Below are 17,842 nucleotides of genomic sequence, written 5' to 3'. Positions count from 1 at the left end.
CAGCCGCTGCTGAAACTGATCAGTTTCAACAGAGGCTGGATCTGGATGCCAGTTCTGACTTACATACAGATTCAACTTAAGAACCCCAGGCATCCCCAAGTCAGCTGCTGCTGAAACTGATCAGTGGCTGATTCCAGGAAGCCCGGGGCAGGGGCTTCCTGTAGTCAGCCACTGGTCAGTTTCAGCAGCGGCTGACTTGGGGACGCCTGGGGCAGAGCAGCTGGGGTGCTGCTGGGTTGGTCCAGTAGCGCGGCCGCTCCTCGGCGCTACAGGACCAACCCAGCAGCACCCAAGCTGCTCTGCCCCAGGCGTCCTGATTCAGCCGCTGCTGAAACTGACCAGCAGTGGCTGAATCAAGACACCTGGGGCAGAGCAGCTGGGGTGCTGCCGGGTTGGTCCAGTAGCGCCCAGAGCGGCGCTACGGGACCAACCGGCCGCGCCCTAGCTGCTGTACCACAGGCGTCCGGAGCAAAGCTGCGGAGCACGGGGGCAGCGGGACAGCCCAGACGCGCCGTGGCTGTCCTGCTGCCCGTGTGCTCCGGGGCTTTGCTCTGCTTTGCTCCCCGTCCCCCTGGTCTGCAGACCAGGGGGACGGGGAGCAAAGCGGCGGAACACGCAGGCAGCAGACAGCCCAGACGCGTCTGGGCTCTCCGCTGCCCGCGTGTTCCGCCGCTTTGCTTCCTCTCCCTGGTCTGCTGGAGACCAGGGAGAGGGCCCCATTCGTAACTGCGGATCCGACATAAGTCGGATCCGCGTAACTCGGGGACTGCCTGTACACTGAGATCTCAAATCAATCACAGCAGACAGACCAACAGTCAGATTATCACTTCTCTAGAGCATTCTGGTTATTTAAGATCATAATCTAACATACTTGAGCCTGAAAAGTCCTGTTACATTTGAGCACTCAAAGAGTGCCACTGAAGTTAAGTGTATGCTCAAATGCTTGGCTATGTAGGGGCTCAGTGCTCTCAATTACACAAACGTTGATACAACCGTGTTGGTTCTACAAATATGACAAACCTACTTACTGAGATCCATGTTTTTCAGCTTTCATATCTGTCCTTTGAAACACCATTTATGAGACCAGCTAGCTAGAGACATTAGCTTCTAATAGAGCAATTTCATGCACTATGAAAGATTTTAATGGCATTGAATTACAGTGCATAGGTTGGAGGTAAAGGGAGCATTCTGAACTAGGGTTTGTTCTCTTTTTACATGGCTTTGCAGCTTGATTTTTGTACCATCCTAAAAATTCAATAAGCGAGAAGTTGGGTTTTTTTAATTTAATGTCATTTGCTGCCAGAAGCTGACCTGATCCTGCTGCCTATAAGGCCATGAAATTAATATTGATCTTTTGTCTTGTAATCTAACTTCAGACAATGACCAAACATTTCACTCATTCTTCCCAAATCCAAGGCAACAAAACTAGTTTGAGATACTAAAGCTAACTAAGCCCAGGTCCAATAGAGAGTTATGTCTGCAAGATCCCAACCTACATTGTTCAGCATTATTTAGTTTCTCTCATGCCTTAAGACAAACTCTGCATAGATGTGCTCTGTATGTATACTGTTATATAATTTTAGTATTACCTCTTCAACAAGGTGATTTTTCCTGATTGAAATCTGAGTACTCCACCTAAAGTAAAATATGTACATGGTCATAATAGTCATCACATCTGAAAATACCTTTAATGTCTAGAGATGAAACACTCCTCTGTATACTTAATAAGTGCAAGCAGCACGGGCAAAACAATGGGCCAACTCCCCAAATAGCTTGAGCAGGCAGAGCTCCATTCATTTCAATGGGAGATCTGGCCCAAATAGGAGTAACTTGGTGCCTTCACTCTTTCACATACTGAGAGGCCACAGAAAATAAAAAGATTTTCAAATAGACTTAGGTTAGACTCAAGTCTACATTGGTCTAAACTAATGAATTAAGAATCAAATGCAGAGTGCTGGGGTAGATTTAGTCATATTAAATACTACATTCAGAGAAGTGTGAGTATCTGTGGAGAGCAGCTATTAGCAACACAACAGCACCTCACAACAACATTCTCCACTTCCTAACGTTTAGTTAAGAATAGCTATCATGAAATCTTATTAAAAAGATTAAGACACATGCCTGCACAAAGCATCACAGCACTCTTACATATAATCAGGGCTCAACAAATAATACAATCTACTCACCGGTGGAGCGTAGACTGCAACCCGGAAGAGCCGGGTTCGGGCGATCTGCGCATGCGCAGATCGCTGGACAGCACGGCTGGCGAGCAGAGCTCGCCGCAGTTCGGCGAGCCCTTCATATAATAATTAAGACTAATGTACATTTTCCAAAGCATTATCCTGGAGTGAGGTTTTTTTAAGTTTATTTGCTTCATAATTTGGAAAGTCCAGTTATTTCTATCAGGGCTCCTCTTCCAAGGCATTAATGTGCAGAGGTGTGAGTCAGTCATTAGTGACTTAAGCCTCCTAACACTCTGGGGAGGCATTAACTCCCATTTTACAGATAGGGAATCTGGCCTTAAAGTCATGCTGTCTTTCTGAGCCTCAAAGCTAGACTCAAGATTTGGGAGTTTCTAGTTGCTTCCCCTACCCTCCTGTCAGTCCAACAGACAATTCCCTTCCCCTCTTAGGAGACCAAAGCATTAGTCCATAATAAACCCATCAGACAGTAGCAATGTTATCTTTATGCTAAATATCACCTTCAGCAAGATAGCAACAACAGAGGAAAACTATGAACAAGATTTGATACTAAGATGGTATAAGGAAAAGGCTTTATTTGTGCTTTCCCCTCTCTAATTCAATGTCTGACAACAGGACAGACTAGGGTTAAATCCTCACTAATTCTGTAGGATGGATTTTGAATACCTTTTCCTATATTTAAAACTCCCTGAATAAATAGCTGAGAGCCATTTGAGAAGCACGCTGGACAGCCACCTACTTCCACTGCAGTCTGCAAAGACTCTTTGATGAAGTGTTACTTAGGAATTGTACCCAGAGAAAATCCCATCTGACCTCCCTACATCAGCTAGACAGCAGTGCATGAAGGAGATTGGAGAAGCCGCCATTCCCAATGCCCAAGTCCAGGCCTCTTATATTCAGTGACAGCACTTGTTTTCAGAGCCAAAGAGGAACGGTTTGAGATTGAAAAATACGTACCCCAAGTCGCGACAGAGTTATCCACACCAGAAGGTTTGCCATGGATGACCTGCTCTCCCCGAAATGCCCATTGGTTAATTAAATCCAACTCCTCCTCCGGCCACCTGAAAGTCAAGAAGACAGTTTACAACTACAACAAGCAGGCAACACACCCCAGGAACCAAGGAGTTCACTAGCCATAAAAATCAGGCAGGAATCATATGAGTAGACTGAAGGGGGACACTTTGCGGAGGAGGAGAATGAATCCTAGTGCCAAATTAAGAGGATGAATTAGTGTTCAGCCCAATGAAAGCAGTTGGCAGAAAAAGCAGCACTGCCATCCACGGCACCTTATCACCTTTGTATCTAAGCCACACACTTAAGTACCTCTGAGTCTGACAATCACAAGACAGAATCAGTATGAACACAGCAACCGCCAGTGAGTGTCAGTGCCATGAAGCTGCATGTGAAGAACTGCTCTGAAAGGATCCAAGCAGAGCTGAGAGAGTCACAGCTGAATCTGGCTAAATCTCCACCCAAAAGAGGTAGTCTAGTAGTGCAAGCAAAGGGCTGGGCGCCTGGAATATTTGAATATGACAGACTCCTTCTGTGATCCTTGGAAATGACAGTAGACTCTTGGCTTTGGGCCTCCACCAGCAAGAAAGAAGAGAATACAGCATCAGTGAGGAAGGGACGTAATTAGATGTCTGATATGCTTCACTGTCAGAAAGTGTACAACTCAGTGAAACTTTTCTTCTTCCCTCTTCATCAGAGGGGGAAAATCCAGTTTAGATAGAAGAAACATCAGTGATTAAGGGTGCATCTACGTTGCACCACAAATTGAAATAATATATGCAATTTAAGAGACAAACTGCTTATATTATTTTGATGCTATTTCAAAATAGCTTATTTCAACATTTGGCACTGTGTACAGTGCCAAACCCAGAAATAAAGGGCTATTCCAAATCTATATCCTTCTGATATCTTGCCTGTAGGAATAACAAGGCATTTGCCAAGCAGAGACTGGCACCGTGTTGCACAGTAGGCCCACATCTCGTTGACACCTTTTCTTCCTTACTCTGATTCAGAGTAAGAGAATCTAGAATCTTGCTGTCTGAGGAATAGTCGCAAGCCCCTCCCAGCAGTTAGGGGACGCTAGCCAAAAGTATTTGAGACCAGATGTCTGGAGGCATCCTTGTCAACTGCAGCATCAAATGGAAAGTACCCTTGAATACAATTTTGTAGAGATGGAAAGGGGGAGGGGGAAATCATCCCTCCCCCTTCACTACTTAAAAGATTGGGGGGGGGGGCCGGGATGAGTCAGTTCTATGGTACTTTGTACTTTAGCTACAAGTTACATGTGTTGGCTTCATCTTCCACAGAAATATTACTTCTACTTTTCTTTCCCTTCTCTAATAAAGGTCTGTGATTCTAACCACCACTGCTGCATAGTAGTCTGTTCAGATGCATAATGCAAGAGGGAATACTAAAACTTGCAAGTGAAAGGAGGAGCAGCGTGGATGGAAATGCAAGTTTAGGGCTCAGTCACCTCACAGTGAAAGAGAAGATGAAGGGAAGACATTTGTACTTATGGAAAGCCGCATCTCTTTACTTCATGGTACAACACTGTTAGAATTGATTTTCATATTTCCATTACAGACCTTGATTTCTTAGGCTTTAAATATCTAACATTTGATATTGCCTTTGTACATGGAACGCGATGGGAGCCAACATAGGCCCTTTCATTAACGGCACACAGTATGCCAGTAACATGACTTTTTAGAATGTGGTGATTGAGCAAAAAGGGCTTAAATTGCATGTGCTTTCAAGAATTGTTCTTAAATAAAAGTGAAGAGAATTTGGTGCATGGACAGGAGGTCTCAGTTTAGCCACAGAGCAGTAGGCACTACTGCAATGAATACTAGAGGGTGGTCAGTCACGAAAGCCTCCACCTTGCTTCATTACTGTGTCTCTACCATAATGCTATGGGAGAAATGGTAAGTCGGTCCCTCCATCTTGATGTCTTTTCTAGAACCTGTCACCAATGCTAACTTCTGATTGCTTGTGCGATGTAGGTCACTGTCAAGATCCTGCAATTCATTTTGCATACACCAAACACCTGATCCAGATTAGCTGTATCAGCTCATACCAGAAACCCTCTAGTGAAGGTTCTGTGTCTCCTGAGCTCTGCAGTCTCATCATTATTCCCCCCACTCCTTTGTATAAATACGTAGAAAACCTTTACGCACACACAATCCATACAAAGTGGAGACCTAGCAGCATGCTGTGCAAATTTATCAGATGTCGTCACATCAGTAGTACTCGGCATAGATCAAAGTTAGCTTTTGGTGCAGTGAGACTATGAATTTGACAGGATTTTAGTGTACAAGGCCCAGAATAGGAATTACATGATGGGGCAGAAGCATGAACATCAATTTTTGTGAGGCACCATACAGTCTTCAGCATAATAACAATGAGACTATTTGGTGAACCATACTGAAGCAAGGGGCAAATACAGGATTCCACCTGCTCCCTGGCAGTGTTTTCCTGTATCTTCCCCACCTTTTTGAGATCTCCCTGGTAAACATCTCTTTATCTCTCGCTCTCTTTCTCTCACTGCGGTTTAATCCTGTGAAGCACTTTGAGACAGGCCTCATACAAATAACAGTTCAAAAGAAAACTGTAGCTTGCTATAATACTGATCTGCTTTTAATACTCCTTTGAAGGGCTGGCCTTTTTCTCTGTGCATTCTAGTTAATTCTAATTTTCACCATGCACAACTGCAATTTTCCTTTCCCATGCACAACTACAATTTTCCTTTCCCATGCACAACTACAATTTTCCTTTCCATCTGTGTCTCATGTCATGTACAAATAAGTGGAAGACAATAGGGTGTTAGGCTAGTACTATACAATTCTATAATTCTGAGATGGTCTCTACCAATCAAAGTTTCTGATTGTTATCTCATCTTAAATTTACAAGTGAATGCAGTAGGCAGACAGGGAAGAACAAGAAATAGTGCTTACCACTTCTCATCTTCCAAGCTCTAGATGCTAGGGAACTCCTCCTATTCCTCAGGTAGGATGATTTTCAAAGGCTATGTCTACACGGCAGTGCTATTTTGGGATACAGGAGTACCCTGAAATAGCTATCCCGCATCTTCACAGCAAGCCCGTTATTTTGGGCTTGCTATTACCAGGGCTCGCTGAACAATGGTGAGCCCCGCTTGCCAGTCGCACCGTCCAGCGATCTGCACCGGTGCAGATTGCCCAAACCCAGCTCTTCCGGGTTGCAATCTACTCGCCGTGGGCGAGTAGACTGCATTATTTGTCAAGCCCCGGCTATTACAATATCCCTATAAACCTCATTCCATGAGGAGCAAGGGGTGTTTTGGAATAGCCCTTTATTTTGATATTTGGCACTGTGTAGACAGTGCCAAATGTTGAAATAAGCTATTTCGAAATAGCATCAAAATAATATAAGCAGTTTGTGTCCCTTAAATTGCATCTCTTGTTTCAATTTGTGGTGTAATGTAGATGCTTATTACTACTCCTCCAGCATCACATCGAATCTGAACTCCCTGGAGAAATAATCATCAACTTGTCTTTCTGTCTCAAACTCTGAGGGTGGGCTTGGGCACAGGCACACTCCTGTGCTATGTAGGGGCATCAGTGGAGGCTTGTGCGGACAATAACAGGACTGAGGCCTAAGACAACACAAGGAGAGATGGTGGGACCCTGCAGGAAAACCAATGGGTTGGTAAAGCAAAAGCTACAGATGGGACATCATGCAGTTGCTGAGGGTAACAGCTACATGATCTTGTTCTTCACCTGCTCAGTGGAAGATCCAAGTGAACAGACCTCACAGCAGAAGTGTGTTTTGAGAGGGTGGAGGATGGTGAATAGGGCCATAAGGGACTTCCATAAATATAGGACCATATATTGGAACGCGAGACGTTTATATGAGTTGACATTTCATAACTTTTCAAGGAAAAAAAAAAAAAAAAAAAAAAAAAAAAGCATGTGAAGATCCTGTGAAAGAAAAACACCTTAAAAGTGTCACTTATTTTTTGCATTCAAATTGTGACTGAAGATTAGTCCATCCAAAACTACAAGTTACAATTAAAAGATGCCGATATTTACAACACTTCCAGTCTAGTCTGGAAAATGCATTTTTGCTAGCACAATCTGTTTTGTCACCAGATAGAACCTTGATCATGTAATAGGGGACAGAGAGTTCATTGCTTGGCTCAGTGTACCTGCATAATCATGTAAATCACTATTTCAGATACTAAAGCTGAATGTTTTTTAAACAGAGAATGTCTTGGAACCATATTTTGTATCCTGACAGGTCACCAGCTTCAGGCCAACAGCCGAGAAGGAGAGAAATATGTAGTTAAGAATCACACAGGATCCATACGCTTCTTGCTGGAGATTTAGCGAACATTCTGTTACCCTCATTCACCTGCCCAAGACACACAGGCTCCCCAGATGCATACCTGGCTATGTACTTCTCTTCCTTCAATGGGCAACCAATGGCTCCACATGCAGTTAAAAGGGCAGCTGCCAAGCAAACAGAATAGGCAGCACTTGAGCCTAGTCCAGCTCCGACGGGCAGCTCAGACCACACTACTATCTCCACACTTGGTATCTGCCTGAAACACATTCAAATACATTGCATAAAACACCAATAATATTGAAATCATTTAATTTTGGAGCTCAAAGGCAACAGATGCAAACTAAAATTACAGTGATCACACCACGAGCCAATTGTGGTGTCCGTGTAAGCACAAATATATGACAGACACAAACCTTATGAACTTTCAGCTAGCACAGCTGAGCAGCTTCGCAAATCCATTGTGCTAGAACAGTGGTCTCCAACGCAGTGCCCCCAGGCGCCCGTCAGCGTGAAAGGCCCCGCCCCCGGGCGCCCCAAAAGGTTGGGGACCACTGTGCTAGAAGAAATCCTAGCTAAACTGGAATTTCCATTTCCATTGTTTTTTATTTTGTTTTAAAGCCCAACACTGGAGGTGATTTTGTAATTGAACACCATAAATAGCACCTTAAACGTACCCTTAAGATTTCTGTAAAAACGTTTTTAAATAAAACATTTGAGGATCCCACATCAGTAGCAGTAGATTTATGTTTTAGTCTTGTAATAAGCCAGCTACAGCACCTGTACTAGCAACCTCTTGGACAGAACTGGAATTGTTCACTTGCTTGTAATAGGCTCAGTATTGCTTCAGTATTGCTAACAGCTAATGGAAATTCACTTAAGTGGTAAAGATATGTGGTTTGAGAAAAGGCTGATCACAGTTCAGCTCCTACTGTCACCAAGATATTCAGAGTGGCTGTGATATTAAAGCATTATATAGGTTTCTAGCTACATGGGGCTTCATATTTGATTATTTCACTGCCAAAACTGCACTTAGGATTATGTTTTTCTTGCTACAGCTGAGACTAATACTTACAGCTGAGCAGTTTTCTAGGGCTCTTTTATTAGTTCTTAGCATTGTAACTTGGTGTGTTAACCACACTTAGAAGCTCGTCACTATTTCTCAGTTATTAATCAAGTTTTGGACAGATCCTTGCAGAGTTCCCACCTACTCAACACAATTTAGCTAATTTCACCTTACAGTTACTACCAAGATAAGAGCCTAAGAATATACAACGGAAAGTTCCCCCTTTTCGTTTCTTATTTTAGCTTTATAAGTCTAATTTCTTGTGAAATGACAGAACACAAGTTTAACAGGAACCACTGGACACCTAGGATAACACATACATTTGAGAAGGACCATAATCTTACCCATATTTAGCTGAAATAGACAGGTACAGATAGAGAAATGCCAGGGCAGCAAGACTCTCAGTGGCTGCAGGAATCACTATTGGACTCCCAATCTCTCTCAGTTTGTCCATTTGTTCTGGGCTGGGAGATTTAGATTGATCCAAGCCAGCTAAGAAAACAATGAGCAGTGAATTTATACACTTACAAGTTAAGCTTTAAAACCGGTTTCATATTAGAACAAGATATTCTCAAGAAAAGCATCTCCAGTAATAGAATAAAGACAGCCTCCATGCTTCACCACACAAACTGATCACTGTGCAGGACAAGAAGAAATCACCAGCTATGCTAAAGAACTGCTTCTTCATGATACCCACAGCAACAACATAAAGGAAACATCAGGAAAGGGTTCTGACTCATATAAAGCCAAGCACATTAATTTTTGCTGGGTGTGGAACAAAACATACAAGTTTTACAGTATAGGTGCGTGTGGAAACAGAAGGTTGCAGATTTCTACAAGGGACTAACTACTATTGGACTCTTCAGAAGACAGGACACTAGAGGGACCCCTGGTGTTTGCAGATGTAGCTCCTGTGCACCAACGCTAGAGAGACTGTATTCTGCCCCCTTCTAAATGATGCATGCTAGGATCATAGTAGTTAAGATAAAACAAACTCCTACTGATCCCATTGCTTGTGGCTCACTAAGCACTTCTGTTGCCTGTGTACCATGAGAAACAGTGCAAGTACTCTGGTAGTGCAGATGTATATATTAAATCAGCTGCCTGATTTGAGGAGGGAGAAGAAAGCCTAATTAGTTAAATCCCCTGTAGATTCTAGCCACCAGCTGGCCACCACCATCCACCAATACACGAAATCAATTGCCAAGCACATGCACAGTACAATAGATGTTTCAGGTGAGGTACACGTGAGGGGGAAGGATGAAGCCCTGGGTTTCACGATTTTAAAATAGACTGACATGCATTCCCATTGTTTTAACAGCACTTGCCTGAAAATGCTGTTAGCAGTGTCTGGAGCTGGCCCATTTCCCAGTTTAAACTAGTTCCAATATTGGGCAAGTGTATTGCAACCTTTCCATTGTTACAGGGTCTAATTTGAAGAAACGTTCTCAGGTTCAAGGCCACAGCCAGAGCTGCCTGCGCACAAAAAACAGGCATGAGGGGGTAGAACAAGGAGCAGAACGGCTCATGACGGCTCTTCCGCGAAGCGTCTCCGAGCCCTTTACCTTGCCGTGCACCACAGCGTGCTCCCCGTGGAGAATCGCCTTCCCTGGCGCAGACACGGTCAGGCGCTTGGCCAGCATTTCCACCGCCGCGCCTGCAAGGGGACAGAGCCACGGGAACCTAAGGCCTGCAGCAGAGGGGCGCGCGCAGGGCAGGCAGCTCAGCGGCCCGTCTCCATGGCACCAGGCCCCTTAGACCCGCCGCCTGCAGCCCCGTGCACCAGCCCCCTAGTGGCAGGGCGGGGCCGCTCCCCCCCCGAGACGCACCTGGCTCGGACAGGCGTTCCCAGCTGCTACCCCCTAGACCCGCCTGCCTCCTCGGGAGCTCCCTGATAGGCCCCTCGGCGCCCAATGGGGACCCAGCGGCTGCCTCAGGTGGCGCAGGCGAACCAATCGCCGCGCCGCGCCGGGGCTGGTGCGCGCTGGCCAATGGGGCGGAATGGCGCGGCTGTCGGGTGACAGCGCTGGGAGGGGCCAGAGGGGGCGGGGCCAGGTCAGAGGTCAGCGCGCGGGGCCGAGGGAGCCCTATGGCGGCCGCGCTGGGCCGGGGCGGCTGCTGGCTGGCGCGGTGCGGGCCGCTCCGGGGCTGGGCGGGGGCCCGGGGACACAGTCAGCGGGGGGAGCCCGGCAGGTGAGCGGGGGACGGGCGAGAGGCCCCGGGCCTGCCGAGCCCCCCCTCCAATGCCAGGCTGCCCCCCCGCCCCGAGACCCCCATGCCAGGCTGCTCCCCCTCCCCCCCGTACCGCCCCCTGAGTTCCCGCCACCCTGAGCCCCCCGCCCCCAGTGCCTGGCTGCTCCCCCCCATGCCACCAGCCCCCCATCTCCAATGCCAGGCTGTTCCCCCCGCCTGAGCCCCCCGCCCCCTGTGCCAGGCCGCTCCCCCCCCCGTGCTACCCCCACAAGTTTCCCCCGCCCCGAACCCCCCTCCCCCAGTGCAAGGCCGCTCCCCTCCTTACAGCTCCCCCTCCCATACGAGTTATCCCCGCTCTTGAGCCCCCCTGCCCCAATGCCAGGCTGCTCTCCTCTGTGCCGTTTCCCCCCCCTCCCAGTTCCCCGAGCTCCCCTCCCCCAGTCCCAGGCAGCACTGTGCTCCTTTTGTCCCATGTTTCCACCACATACACACTCCTGGGCCGCACCTGCTAGTGCCAGGGCTGTCCCCTTACCCAGGCTGCTTCCTCAACCCCAGGTGCAACCTTGCTTCTGTGTCGCTGTGTATTTCAGGTGATACACAAATGCCGGCCATGCAACTGGGGCTGCCCTGTTCCAAAGCAAAACTTGCCCTTTGCCCCCAGGTGTCTGCCCTGCGCCACATGACATGGGCAGAAACCCAGTGTCAACAACCGTGACCAGCCCTGTGCTATCTCTCTCTTTTTCACTCTCTAAATCATGCAGATCTATTAGCTCACCAACAGCTCCTTCCATGCCATTTGTGCTAAACTCATGATTGTTTCATATTACTTCTAGCCTGGAAATCAAACCAAAGACAACCCCTGCTCCAAAGATTTATACAAAAACAGGAGACAAAGGTAGTGTCTGGTCTTCATTTAAAACCTAGAAGCTACAGTGTGTTCGCAGCTGGATAAAAATATAATAAACAAGGGCTTTTACATATTTTATATTTCTAAGAATGTTCAGAATTATTTAAATATACTAGCCAGTATAATGAATGTTTGTCTGATAACAGTAGATGAGTCAAGGGGTGTTCCAACATGCTATTTATTTAGAATTGTCAGGTGACTTTTTAACAGCCATGCTGAGGAAAATTTCTTAGACTGTCTGTAGTCAATACAGAAATTAAACGGTTGTTTGTCTATTCCATGTGTTCTCTTAGTGCTAGGCCCTATTTGTGGTTAAAAAAATTGACTCTACAACTTTGCTGAAACTTTGCCTGCCCTGTGTGAGCAGGACAGTTCCTACATGTTCATGGGGATGGGGAATATCTTTGTTAAAGTAACACATAGGCCCCTGAGTTAGTTGAAAAAATCTTTGGGCATGTTGTTTTGTTGGTCTGTGAGTCTGTCACCAGACTGGAAGAAACTGATTTTGAGTGGGGATCTGGAAATAATCAGTTTGACAGCTGCTAAATGGTGGCAGTCCTGGAGATTTAGGGTCTGATAAATCTAACCTACTGCTACCTGGGTGTCAACCTAGCATAGACTGTAGAGATTTTTTTATAGTTTAAAATTTGCAGTTTAGTTCTATAGTTTAAAATTTGCAGTTGTTCCCGTCTCATTTTCTCTTATTGCTATTGATTGTTTTTAAAGGGTTTTCCAGCACATATACTGGAGAAAGGAGATCTAAAGATGATCAGGTGTTTGAAGCTTTGGGAACAACAGATGAATTGAGTTCTGCTATTGGGTAATAAAACTGTGAATTCTATCTTTTTTATTTTTGTTTACTAACCTATTGTTAAAGCTTTTATGTGAAGAGAGAGCAACAAAAAGTTTCTCTCTTTCTAGGAATGTAAAACCCCATTTAATCAGTTAAGTTAAACATTAGGTCAACCTAACATTTAATCAATTACCTAGTTAAAGAGGATTTTTACAACCTTACTGCAAACAGAGAACAAAGCCTACAAGCCGACTCTGTGATGTAAAGATGCAACAAAGCTTGAGAAGTCGGTTCTGTTGGAAGTGTGCACACTGCTTATTCTTGGTATTCTTTGAAGAGGTTTTTTTCCTTTCTAAAGAAAGCGAGGTGCAGGAAATATTGTGAGCCTAAGGAGAAGTTGCAAATTCATCATGAGCCAAATTCTATGGAGAACTACATTATCAGCTAGCTAGGAACACTTAATATCTATTTGTTTGGTTTTTTTAAAAAGCATGCACAGCCATACTATTCATTCAGCCTGATTTCTCTCTTTGAAGAAGAGAATTTGCTTTTGATCAATAAAAACCTGCTAGTGGATCAACTGTGTTTACACTTTGCAGTTCCTGAGTATAGGACAAAACTCATTGCTGGTGTGCCTCTGATTTATATGAACACAATTTAGAAAGCAGTGGATGCTCATGCAGACATGCTCCTGAATTGGTGTTTTTTTCTTTTTAGGTTTTGGAGTCCTTCTCTGTTCTGTTGCACTGCAATGCTCTTTGTGAATCTGTGCAAGTAATACTGAGTGTGATGAGCCATAATATAAGATATATGTACCAAAGAAATCTCTGTCCTAGAGCTAACCCTCTGTTTCATCTTAATCTAGGATTGCTAGTGAATTTAGCAAGGAAAGTGGCCACACATTTGTTGAACAACTTCACAAAGTGAGTAGTACTATTAAATCTGTATTATTATAATGTTGAGTTCTTAAATTCTTGGTTTAAATGTTTTAAGCCACCAAGGGAATTTAGCTTTGTAGATCCTATTGCAGCCAGTAGGAATTCTGCATAAATCCTTTAGTCAGACTTAAATCTCTTGGTTCCTGAAGGAAACAAGGTGTTTCTATCTGTGCTAAAAAATAAATCAGTTTAATGAGCTGTGTGCATCACACCGTTTCATATCCATTACTCTACACAGTGTAGGGCACAGATTAAGCCTGATAGTTACGGATTTTCAGATTTAAACCAAGAGAAAACAAATAGTGTAAACCAAGATGCGGGGGGGAGGAGGGGGGTAAAAGAGAGCTGAGTATCAGCTCACACTTTGGACATTTACTAATTCAATCACTTCCACGGTGGGAAGCTATTTCACCTGGTGAAAGGCTTTGAAAATCCCTATCAAACTGCTTCTAAAGTGCATACTGACTATCAAATGTCATCTCTGCAAGTGTAATTTCATTGTTTATGCTTTGATTGTAATGCATACTACCATTTTTCTCAATCTCTTACTGCCCCTAGGTCCAGTGTATGCTGCAGGATGTGGGCTCCAACATTGCAACTCCTCTCTCCTCAGCCAGGGAAGCTCACTTAAGTAATCCTCAAATCATTTTACCTAATAGCTCTGTAGTTTTTTAAAAAATGCCCACTTTGTAGGTCAGTTTGTTGATTTAGTGATATGTCTTGTGCACTTCTGTTAGCATTTGCTGTAGAAGATGGATTCTGTGGGAAACAACTGTAAACTTTTAAACTTCTTCCTGCAAGATCCATCTTATGCACTGTTTTTGTATTATGGCAGTTGTTTCCTCTTTCCCTCTGTAGAACGAACATCATTTAGTGAAAAGCCAGTTCTGGAGCTGGAGCAGTGGATAGATAAATACTCAGACCAACTTCCACCTCTTACTACTTTCATTTTGCCTGTAAGTATTGACTCCTGCTTTTTACTGAAGTGAAACTGTTTGCTAAATATTTGATTTAAGACTTAAACAGAAATCCACTCTCAATTAATTGATTTAAACAAAACATTGGGTAATTTTTCATGTCTTTCCATCACATGTTCTCTTCTAGAGTTTGTACAAACACAAGACTGTAGGGGTGAAAGAGACTGAGATAATCCTCCTTTGTCTCTGTGCAATTATATTTAAATGTCCATTCTAAAATGCCTAGCAGAAAGGTGCCATTTAGATGGAGATTATAGTTTCTATAATAGTGATGTAAGAGTAATTGAGTAATCAACTACCCGATAGGCCTAGTCACGTTAACTACTTGCTTCTCCTTCCCTTGCTGCCTTCTGTTAGCATTTGCTGTAGAAGATGGATTCTGTGGGAAACAACTGTAAACTTTTACACTTCTTTCTGCAAGATCCATCTTATGCATTGTTTTTGTATCAGAGGCAGCAAGGCGGGGGAGCAGGAGCCTGTGCTGCAGGGAGCCAGCTTAAAAGCCAGTTCCCCAAGCACCATCTCTGCGGTGCTCCCTTCCCTCCTTCCACCCCATCTTGGATAGAATATGGGGCCGTGAACAGGGGCTGCTGTCAGATCTCCCATGGATGGGCTGCTGGACCTGGTGCGAGCTGGAACTGAGCAATCCTGGCTCAGTCCCAGCTTAGGCAAGATCCAAGAGCTACCCCCACTGTGCCTCTGCATTTTAAATGTAGTAAGAGCTGAGCGCACAAAGCGCCTGGCTCCTACTACATTTAAACTGCAGAGATGCAGCGGAGGTAGCTTCTGGACCGGCGCAAGCTGAGACTTAGGAAGCCTTCCCTTATCGACTAATCGTGTAGTCAATAAAAAATTTTATCAGTTATACAATTAGTGGATTACCCGCTTCTTTAACATCCTTATTCTATAAGTGTCAAATAGGGCTTTATTTTGTGTAAGATGTCATATGTTAAAGTTCTATGCAGCTTGATGACTGTGCCTTCAAGTACAGGGCATTGATGTGTTTTCATTGTTGTTTCAGTCTGGAGGTAAAAGTAGTGCTGCTCTTCATTTCTCCAGAGCAGTCTGCCGAAGAACAGAGAGATGGTAAGTATAAGAATAAGACTGAAGGAAAAGGCCATCTGAGTTCAGGTAGTTGCTGCAGTTTGAGCCATTTAAAACTTTCTGATATAATTGATCTTACGTCAAATGCTGTTAGAATTGCAACATAATCAGAGATAAAGATTTCTTTCGTTAAAAAGCTCTCCTGTAGCATTTTGATGCAATCATAGCAAAAAAAAGCTGGCTTCAGCCTTTGAAGTCAACTGTATTGGATTCTCTGGGAGCCACAGACAAAGGGCGTGCCATTGGGTAAAAGTGTGCCCTTGTAGTTTCTTAGCTTTAGAATTTATTTTGTAAGCTAGCTAAGCTTTATACTGCACAGCCTGCTGCGCAGGTAACCATGTAAATGCTGAGATTTTCAGCAGTTACACAGTTACCCTGATACACGATTTTTAACATCTCTGTATTCTATAAAGAAACAGAATCTGTGCTTACATGTTATATAGCAACCCATAGATTTCAGGGCTTGAGTTATGTTATACGTTATAATTCTAGTACAGAAGGCATTAAACTGGAAATTTAATACTAAGGCTATCCTGTAAGCCCAACGTTTTAAGCATCTTCACACCTCTCGAAGTCCTCTGTTGTTAAGCTAAATCAAAGCTGATAGATTAAAGATAACAATTATTTTCCTCCTTTCAGTGTTGTTCCATTAATACAAGCAGGAGAGGCAGATGCAAACGTGGCCAAATACTTGAACAGGTAAGATGTAGTCTGGCATCTGTGGTTATTGTAAAGGGTTTAGAGAGTACACATTTTTGTTTCTGTTAGCATTCAAGGAGAGAACACTAGGTTATCCCTAGGAGGCACTCACTTCAGGTTAAGATTTTAACCTGCCTATGTTTCAACTCTGAGTTAGAAAAACAGTGTTCCTTGTCTAGTAGGTGTTACAGCAGTCTAAAGGAAATGTGTTGGGTTCCTGTGGGAGCAGTCATTTGATTCTTGAATGCCATTTTGGGAATCATTTCTGTTTTCTTTGTCTCTTGTTTCTTTGTTTTACTTGCAACTCCCAGTGCTGCAATTCAATGTGCTGTCTTTTTTTTTATAGATGTACAAGCACATCTGATAAATGTACATTTCTTAACTACTTTCTCTCCTTGGTTTCCAGACTTAGTGATTTTCTCTTCATTTTGGCACGTTATGCTGCAATGAAGGAAGGGAAGGAAGAGAAAATTTATATAAAAAACGAACCATAAATTGGAAATGACACTACTTTCTAGATCATGAAAAACTAAATCCAGCCAAGTTTCTTTCTGCAGGCAAGATGGAGAAGAGAGAATGAGTATGAATTCAAAACATGAAATGCCATCACTCTCCCCCATAAAATCATCCAGAACTTGTTTATAACACTGGAGAAAAGATGCCGTCATTCTGTAAAATACACCATCTTTGACTAGATTATAGATCAGAGCATTGGATTATCAATTGTTTGCAAAACTGCTTCACAATCGTGTTTGATTCAAGAGTGGGTGTGACCTAGAAGGCTTCAAAAGCTTCAGAAAAACCATCTTTACAAACAGAATTTCATGCTCAGAGCAGTGACAGAGATGAAATTGAAAGCACTCTCATGAAAGAAAAAGCACTCAGCTGCTCATAAAGGTTTCTAAATACTCTCTAGTATTTAACACAAATAGGAAGTGTGCACTGATTCAGGAGCCCAGCCCAGGAGTCTGAAAAATAAATGTGATTTACTTCTCTAAAAGGCATTAAAGTGTCTCACTGTATTACCAAAGCCTTCCTGCTTTGCCTTTTTAAGTTGCCTTCAACCCATCAATTCTGGCTGGAGCTGGAGGGAAGGGGAAGTGCCTTGTAGCGTCTCAGAGAAGTGCTAAGAACTATCTGGCAATTCCTTGCCTGTCTTTATGCGTCTGTGATGACTCGCTTGCTTTCTGCCAGTGCCAATACAGCCACAGCCACAAATGGGACTTGGGCAAAGAGAAGGAAGTTCAAGTGTAGGCAAGACTAGTTTTGTGTCCATTCTTTCCACGAGTGGCAGGCTGACAGCCAGCAACAGCTTATTCCAAACTGAGACCCCCACATCCACCATCATCTGTGCACAAGAATTTCACTTTACCATGGCAGCCCCACTGATTTCTGAGGGGCTGGCCAGGGTGAACATACATAAACTGGACTTCCCTGATCTGGCAACACCTACAGTCGCTCCAAGGCTGGAGCACTCAATGGGGAAAATTTGGGGCCCCTCACTTGGCAATTCCTTCCTCACCATCCCACAGCTTCAGAAGAGCCGCAAATAGCTGACTGGTGGTAGGAAAGCTCAGCAAGGAAGGAGGAGAAATGAGGACAGGAGGCGCTTCGGGGAAGAGATGGAGTGGCT

The 17,842-nt window shown here is 44.3% G+C and overlaps 2 protein-coding genes across 5 annotated transcripts in view; one reads left to right on the top strand and one right to left on the bottom strand.

Moving 5' to 3' along the window:
* Positions 1-11,461, bottom strand: part of MVK (mevalonate kinase) — a 31,035-nt gene extending 19,574 nt beyond the window's left edge. Inside the window, exons 1-7 of one of the 4 annotated variants that reach the window (XM_075898829.1) lie at positions 11,324-11,461; positions 10,164-10,255; positions 9,927-10,074; positions 8,943-9,090; positions 7,636-7,791; positions 3,159-3,262; positions 1,590-1,635 (exon numbers count right to left, since the gene is read on the bottom strand). In XM_075898829.1, coding sequence (XP_075754944.1) covers positions 1,590-1,635; positions 3,159-3,262; positions 7,636-7,791; positions 8,943-9,090; positions 9,927-10,074; positions 10,164-10,241 — 680 coding nt within the window. In that variant the 5' untranslated portion in view covers positions 10,242-10,255; positions 11,324-11,461. The other 3 variants (XM_075898831.1, XM_075898830.1, XM_075898832.1) reach the window with 3 other exon arrangements.
* MMAB (metabolism of cobalamin associated B) lies at positions 10,636-17,239 on the top strand. The gene is made up of 10 exons (XM_075898835.1): positions 10,636-10,791; positions 11,625-11,686; positions 12,425-12,518; positions 13,209-13,265; positions 13,357-13,414; positions 13,988-14,060; positions 14,288-14,385; positions 15,428-15,492; positions 16,150-16,209; positions 16,616-17,239. Exons 1-10 carry the CDS (start codon positions 10,688-10,690, stop codon positions 16,701-16,703), a joined length of 759 nt encoding a protein of 252 aa, XP_075754950.1. The 5' UTR covers positions 10,636-10,687; the 3' UTR covers positions 16,704-17,239.
* Positions 17,240-17,842: the final 603 nt, after the last annotated feature.

The sequence above is a fragment of the Pelodiscus sinensis genome, chromosome 15 (assembly GCF_049634645.1).
Source record: "Pelodiscus sinensis isolate JC-2024 chromosome 15, ASM4963464v1, whole genome shotgun sequence".
Classification (NCBI taxonomy): Eukaryota; Metazoa; Chordata; order Testudines; family Trionychidae; genus Pelodiscus; species Pelodiscus sinensis.
This window is presented reverse-complemented; position numbering and strand designations above follow the sequence as displayed.